An 8,747-nucleotide genomic window follows, 5' to 3' on the forward strand; every position below is an offset into this window, starting at 1 on the left:
CATGCATTCATGACATTGAAAGCAAATCGCTAAAATAAAGAAATTACGGTCGTAAATTATTTTTCAAAGCGCTCTCATAGAGCTCATCATTTCTTTCGTCATAAAGAACGTCATTCATGACTGACGATGAATGATATCTTTTTACATCATTTTGGTTCAATTTCTATAATTATCGTGATAATTACCATATTTTGATTTTAACGCGACGGTATTTGCTTATCTAAGAAATTAATTCTGACTTGAACTGCTCGAGCTGTACTGGAAATTTCATGAGAATCTGAAAGCGTTCTTAGATACTTCAATAATTTTATCGTACGGCATATTAAATGCAAATCATGCTGAACCGATTTGTATGTACGACGCAATAATTTGCATATTTATAAATCGTGAGGATTTGATATTTTGATAGATAAAAATTTGCAATAATTCATTTTTTAATAATACTTTTATCGCATAGCGTATTGAACGCAAATATCGCGCTATACCGATTTGTATGACGCAAAAATTTTTACATAAATTGCAGAGATGGTATTAGATAAAAAATCTTACAACAATTTATTCCGTTTACTTTATATACACTCATGTTTACAATAGTTTGAAATTGCGGAATATGGAGAGGGAAGGGTGCGATAGACAGCGACAATATGATTTGATATTTGTGCTTGTGACTACCACCACCACCATCGTCCATCAAGCGATACGGGGATCAAGGGTGAACTGTCTTCGACTTTAAAAGTTAACTCGCAGTTCTATGCAGGGTAAGACAGACGGCAGTTGCATTTTCAACAGTAATCACACAACTACGAAATGTCCGTCGCGACAGCTGTAAGTTACTTATTATTAACTCGATTTCGTTTCTATAAAATTTCGGAATTCAAGATTTAATAAAATAATATCGCGAAGAACAAGATTTTTTCGAGAAATTTTATTATTATTTTATAAATTATTTCTTAATTTGTAAATTTTTTATCAATTTTATTGTGTCTTTCTGAATTTATTTTTTACACAATTTATATAAAAAACCGATTAATTTAGTAGACCGATTAATTTAGTTTATTTTTAAACAAATATAACTTTTTATTCGAATTCGCGATTAATGTTATGCAGACACGTTGTGAATTTTATTTTCTTTCTTGTGAAATTCGTTCTATGAATATTATGAAATTGCACGTGAAATGTGCTCGATAATTTTTTCGCGTCTCAAGATATTTTCTATATTTAAAAAAGAGATTAATAATCCACTATTACACAATGCATATCAGTGCTGATCGCGTCACAAATTTATTTACGTCATAAATCTTCTTTTGTAAATAAGATACTAAATTATAATATTATACTTAAAAAAGCACTTGAGGTTAATAATAATATAAACATTAATAATAATATAAATAAATAAAATTTTGTGTAAATGTGCGGACACAGATACATGTCCGGTCACTGAGACATTTGCTATCATATACCTATTTGTAAAGTTTCGATAATCCGTTTCTCTCGTATATATATTAAATAGTAAGCATTGATAGATTTTTCTCCACGATTTTTTATGGACATCTCGTAACTGTCAACAGAAATTATAAATTTGAATATCCTGTGATATATTCTTGAAATAGATTATTAAAACTTTTGGGAGCATGATTTTGGGAGCAAAATCTTATTTGTAAAAAATAAACATTAATTAGCAATTTTATACAATAAATATATTCTGTTCTAAACATAAGTAAACGAATTTTACAAATATTCCTGATTTTAGAAGTTAAATTTCTGGACTGTACGAATACTTTTTGAGGAAACAAACAATAGAATTTTTATTTTTTGCTTATTTTTCAGATAATATATTTTGTATAATTAATACACATCTTTTTGGTATATATAATTTTAAGAAACATACAGTTGTATGTATTTTTTATGAATAAATTATTAATTAGCCAGCAAAAAATGATCACGTCAATTAAATGAATCGACATCGAATTGGTGTTGAAATCTCGATTCGATGACTCATTTCTCACTGGATAATATTTACTTTTTAAAAATAAAGTTTTTTAAAAAATATTCTATTTTCTCTGTACGAATATTTTTTGCACTCACTGTATATTATAGTGCCTACTCGTAACAGCGTAGATAAAGAATCATACAAATATCCGAAAAATTTTTTTGAACGTTATTACATATCACGTCAACTTTATGTTTGCGACAAATGCTGCGATACATTTCTATAAACATAAAGTTTTCTATAATCTACACAGTTTTGATAAACCTTGATTCTGCTATTTACCTTATTCGATTTCACTATTTGTTTTTGTCCATTTTTTTTAATTTACCCTTAATGGATATATTCCTACAAATATTTTATTTCATCTGCAAACGGATTCTTGAATTATCGAAAATACTCTCGTTAATCGTTTATAACATACGAACTTACAACTTAATCTATCAACTTGTCTATATCGTTGTTAAATAAAGTCTAGTCAGAAGACAATGTTCGACTCTTTTACATTACTTTAGATATACATATACAGTGAGAGCAAAAAGTATTCGTACAAGAAAATTTTTTATAAAAAAAATCTTATTTGTAAAAAATAAACATTAATTAGCAATTTTATACAATAAATATATTCTGTTCTAAACATAAGTAAACGAATTTTACATATATTCCTGATTTTAGAAGTTAAATTTCTGGACTGTACGAATACTTTTTGAGGAAACAAACAATAGAATTTTTAATTTTTGCTTATTTTTCAGATGATATATTTTGTATAATTAATACACATCTTTTTGGTATATATAATTTTAAGAAACATACAGTTGTATGTATTTTTTATGAATAAATTGTTAATTAGCCAGCAAAAAATGATCACGTCAATTAAATGAATCGACGTCGAATTGGTGTTGAAATCTCAATTCGATGACTCATTTCTCACTGGATAATATTTACTTTTTAAAAATAAAGTTTTTTAAAAAATATTTTCTCTGTACGAATACTTTTTGCACTCACTGTATATTATAGTGCCTACTCGTAACAGCGTAGATAAAGAATCATACAAATATCCGAAAAATTTTTTTGTGATTTATTAATTTTTGTACACAGTGAAGATAATTTACGCTATTTACGATATAAAGAATAAATTTTATAAAGGAGCTCATTTTTCGTCCCATCTCATATATTTTATGTGACAAAAAACATTTATCGTTGCAACGTTACATGATTTTTATAATTCCTTTAATATTCACTTTAATATTCAATTTTCATAATTTTTCATTCTAAGATATTGAATATATTGCGAAGGATATTATTTATTTAATTCTTCACTTGAAGTGTGGAAAATTATAAATATATAAAACATTTTATATAGCTATCTTAATCTAACAAGATAATTCATTAAATTAAGTTCATTAAATTTCTTTAGATGGATAAAAAAATCATCTCGTTAACATTAATATATACTCATTTGTTCCGTTTCATTAGTAAAATATAATGAAATGTTCAATACCATAAAACTGAATGATTTTCTATATTTTTTTCATTACGTATTTTTTTTATTCTATATATTACATTTGTTAATTTATAAACGGAAGAAATAACTTTAATAAAAATTAAAATTAAAATGTAGGAATATTCAAAAATAAATTTTTTAAGTGTGGCTATGAAATATAGAAAGTACAATTTTATATATATTATTGTAGAAATATATAATTATAAAATAAATCATACAAGGTATTCCGAAATTCGCGAATAAAAATACTATAGAAAAAAGTATTTTCTATTTTTTCGTTATGCGTAGTACATTTTGAGATAGAAAGATTTAAAATTGAAATTACTATTACGATTAAACGGTTCCCCTTTCGTGAATTACCACTTGCAATCACTAAAAGTTTATGGCACACAAAAAACGTAAGGCAGTAAGACGTAAGCAGTATACGCGAATCAGTTAATTAAAAATGTAAAGCAATAACGTTAGTAGTAGCAAATCCAAAATGTTGATTTGCTTATTGTTCACGTTTTACTGTTTTTCTGTGTATCATAAGCTCCTAATGATCCATGGGTGGTGACTCAAGGATAGGTCGTTTAACCATAATATATAATCTAGTTTTAAAATAATCTATAATTAGAGCTAGTTTTTAAATATTTTATATCTATATTTTAAAAAACTTTCTGTCTATATTTTAAAAAACTATTATTTGGAACGAAAAACTGTAAATACATTTTTAAATTATTTTTAACTTATTTTTGAGAATTTTTTTGCTATATATATTTTCATTTGCTAATTTCGGTACACTGTATCTACAATAATACATATTCTGTATAATTACGTGCCAATTTCTTCGTGTTATAATTTCTGCAATGAAAAAGAGTTATACGAAATATAATAACTGCAATAATTTTCCAAATAAAAAAATTTATTAATAGGAAATAATTAAAGAGAGAATTGCATTATGGATAATTACATAATTAATTTTTCAACAGAAACAAATCCGTGATTATACGACGCTGCTGGACCCATCGGAGCAGCTTCGGCCTGAACCAATATACGCCGGAAAACTGCAAAGTGAATTCCGTAATTTCAATGAAGAGTCTGACGATCCTATCAAGCAACGCGTTCGCAAAACATACGAACTGATGCACACCAATCAAACCGTCGAATTCGTGAAATGTCAGTCAAAATGAAAGATTATAATTCCTAATTATTATATTTTACGTTTCAATTGCTTTCGTGGCCTTTAGTGATAAAAGAATAAAGAATTAGATAGGATAGATAGATTAATAAATACATAGATTAATAAATGAAAGTCCCCCAATTTGAACGATTAAATTTATATCTTATTTGTTTGTCTGTTCCAAATACAGTTAGAAAGGCAACGATAAGATAGGAGTGGCAAAATCGCTGTTCTTTTTGTAGCTCGCATGAGAGATTGGCTTCGGTTTAATAAATTCAAAATGACGGTGAAAGACGCCCTGCTTAAACTGAACGATCTCGTGGATGAAAGCGATCCGGACACGAGCCTACCAAATATTGTCCACGCGTTCCAAACAGCAGAATCCATCAGAGAGAAGCATCCGGACAAGGGCTGGTTCCACCTCACCGGCTTAATTCACGATCTTGGCAAAGTGAGATGAAATATAAAGCTTTATAAAAATATGTTATAATGAACTCATTACAATTTACACTTTAAAATATTAAAAAATATATTATAATATTTTGATATAAATATTTTTTAAAAAGACTTTAGGAGAAATTATGACCTTAAGGAGATAGTAATAATTGAAATAATAATAAAAGGAAAGTAATTGAAAAGAAATTGAATAAAAAAAAAACAAAAAAACCAAAACAAAGAAAAGAAGAATAGTCTTAGGAATTAAAAAAATAATGGATTGTTTTCAGTAAAATATTATAAGAAAAATATTTAAATAACGTAACAACATTTTTAACGTAACAATTTAAATAATAATATAATATTCTATCTTTTCATATTTGACTTTTAAAAAATTTCGCTTACAGCGCGCTAATAGCATTCCCCCCTTTGACAAATTTCTAGATTCGCCAATGTTAAGAAACATGATTGTACATTGCAGGTGATGGCATTTTACGGAGAACCCCAGTGGGCGGTAGTTGGTGACACATTCCCTGTCGGTTGTGCCTGGGGTGATTCCATCGTCTACAGAGCGACGAGCTTTGATAATAATCCTGATGGCAAAGATTCTCGTTACAAGTATGTCCCAGTTAATTAATTTTTCGCTTAATAATAATGGAAATTTCATTATTAACAAGAGATATTATTTGTATGTATAATATGAAAAGATTTGATATAAACAGAACATTATTCAAAGTATTACTCGTCGTATATTTACGAGGAAGGAAAACACGTCATTTATAAACGCAGAGTGTTCTAAGAAAAATTCTAGTGCCAAACATTGATCGTAAAATTTATAATTTTTTTATAAAACTGCGAAGCGTCAAGACAATCTGAATATATTTGAATTAAGCAATTGTAAAAATATTGCGCTACATCGGGAATATTTATGTTACAGCACAAAATGCGGTATGTACAAACCTAAGTGTGGAATATCCAATCTGATGATGTCATGGGGCCATGACGAGTACTTGTACCGCTTACTCGTGCACAACAAGAGTAAATTACCGAAGGAAGCTTTAGCTATGATCCGTTATCATTCCTTTTACCCTTGGCACGCCGGTGGCGACTACATGCACTTCTGCACTTCAGAAGACATCGAGATGTTGAAATGGGTGATGGAATTTAAGTAAGTCAGGAAATATCAAATATATTTTAAATGCAATAAAATATAAAGGAAATAAAAAGTTACGAAAGTTAAAAAGTAATTAAATCACATTACTATGGTTCTATTAAATTAAATTACAGATTATAATTTCTCTGGCAGAAAAGCTTTCATGAAAAACTACATAGATTAGGACAAGAGCTTAGAAATTATTAATTTTTTTTGTGTGGGAACATAGAGTTGTTTCTTTGAAAAATCTAGAAATCCTCTGCTCTCTCAAACAATGTCATTCTACGTCCCACTATGAATATCTACGAAAAATTAAGAATTTCTAAGATCTTATTTCAATCTATGTAGCTTTTCTGCAATTTTTCGTACAAATTTTTTTTGACAGGATTATTATATCAAACATCATAAATTGTAATAAGAATTGTCTAATAATAAAATTTAAATATAAATTTCATTAAATTAAAATTGAACTTGAAAGATACATTTCATTGGTGATTAATTTGACACAAAAAATGTTACAGCAAATTTGATCTTTACACCAAGAGTGACTCCGTCCCGGACATTGAAAAACTATGGCCTTACTACGAGAAATTGATTGACGAATACATTCCTGGTTTGATTGAGTGGTGATCCTAGTATATGTATTCGTATTTTTTCATGATTGTGCAAGTAATATGAATTTACTTTATTTCTAGACATATGTATATACAAGAATTTTATAATTTTAACAAGGAATCTATATTACATGTATAAAAATATATATACATAATATATATATATACAATGATATAATGATTTTTAATAATAAATAAATATATATATATATGTATATACATATATATAGAGCATATTTACGTATATGTAACATTGATAACGTTCATATCAATATCGACCTCATTTTAATAAAATATATAATATAATTTATAATAATATGTATATTAGATTAGATATATTCTTATGATTATATATATAATATAATACATATATTATATTACATATATATGTGTAATATACATGTATTATATTGTTCATTCGATAGCGCAACATCCCAAAGTCGGGATAAAACCTATCTCTTGAGGTTTTTGTAACAGTGGATTTTTTCTATAATAGAATTAAATTGTTAGCCTAATATCCAACCCCCAGCCTGGGAGATACTCTAGTGAAAATTTTTCTCATAATTTTTTATATGAATTGGAACATTTTTCAAAAATACTCAGAAATATTCGAAAAGTTTACGTCTTCTCTCAGAATTTTTCATATAAGTGAATTCTGAAATATTTTGAAATTTCTTATCCTATAATTAAAAAATATATATTTTAAAATATTTTAGATTTTATAACATTTTCATCAGAAATTATACTTACAAAAGATCTTAAAAATCTTACAATATTTCATAATTAACATATATGAAAAATTCTGAGAAAAGATGTAGATTTTCTGAGAAATGTTTCAATTCGTATAAAAAATGTGAGAAAGTTATAAAATTATATAGAAATTCTGAAAAATTATATAAAAATTCTGAAAAATTATATAAAAAATTCTAAAAAAATTCTTTTTAGGATATCCACTAATATACGGGATTTACAGTTTAACACCAGATCCAAACGCTGATGATTGAGGGCTATGGCACACACAAAAGACCATGGAACACAAAAAAACTTAAGGCAGTAAGAAAATTAACATGTTGGATTGACTATTGCTTACGTTATGACCTTTATACTCTGTGAATGATCAATTTACGTACTGCTTGTGTTTTACTGTTTTAAGTTTTTTTGTATTCCATAATCCTAAAAGTCTCTTAATCACCGGATAGAATCATTTTCAGTTTCTTAAACGCAAAAAATCGCGTAGATGGGCGCAGGTGGAATTGAGAACCCAGATCTGTAGATTCCGAGTCAATCGCATCGAGCAAGCCATGTACTCGATGCCTCATACATATATATACATATGTATATATATATATTATATATTATATAATTTTATAATAGATATTATAAATACAGTAGGTATATTATATATATGTACATATATTTATTAATATATATATATATTAATATATTAATATAAGGTACAGTATGTATTTATGTATATTATGTAATATTATAATACATATTGCGCGAAAAGGAGCCACTAAAATGTAATCTACATAACAATGTTAAAATACAAGTAAATTTATTGTAAACGTAAATAACTAATATAAAAAAAAATAAATTCAATGATTGTACCTATTTTAAATTTGCTACAATCTTCTATATAAATATAATTTGAGAACTTGAAAAAAGTGTTTGAAAGGGAATCTGACATCTTCATGACAAATTATTACGCTGATCGACCAATGCATTCTACCGCGATTTCCGCACGCGATTCGTGGACCGGTCGGTGCTTACGCACGTTCCGAAAATTCGCGCGCGGCTTTTCAAGCGCATAAAATTGATTAGGCTTATACGCTGCTCGACGCGATAATAAAGCGATTGTCCCGATTAGATGAGTAATCCGCCTGTTAAAC

At 27.4% G+C, this 8,747-nt stretch overlaps 1 protein-coding gene across 1 annotated transcript; it reads left to right on the top strand.

The window, feature by feature from the left end:
* Positions 1–807: 807 nt before the first annotated feature.
* Positions 808–6,871, top strand: LOC105626511 (inositol oxygenase). The gene is made up of 6 exons (XM_012207810.1): positions 808–825; positions 4,463–4,649; positions 4,896–5,104; positions 5,570–5,706; positions 6,026–6,256; positions 6,763–6,871. Exons 1-6 carry the CDS (start codon positions 808–810, stop codon positions 6,869–6,871), a joined length of 891 nt encoding a protein of 296 aa, XP_012063200.1.
* Positions 6,872–8,747: the final 1,876 nt, after the last annotated feature.

The sequence above is a fragment of the Atta cephalotes genome, assembly GCF_000143395.1.
Source record: "Atta cephalotes unplaced genomic scaffold scaffold00005, whole genome shotgun sequence".
In the NCBI taxonomy this organism is placed as follows: domain Eukaryota; kingdom Metazoa; phylum Arthropoda; class Insecta; order Hymenoptera; family Formicidae; genus Atta; species Atta cephalotes.

Excerpts from the sequence above, each read along its gene's own strand:
- LOC105626511 (XM_012207810.1), top strand. Across the intron at positions 4,650-4,895 it reads AACCGTCGAATTCGTGAAAT|CTCGCATGAGAGATTGGCTT; the intron begins GTCAGTCAAAAT and ends TTCTTTTTGTAG. Across the intron at positions 5,707-6,025 it reads GGCAAAGATTCTCGTTACAA|CACAAAATGCGGTATGTACA; the intron begins GTATGTCCCAGT and ends TTTATGTTACAG.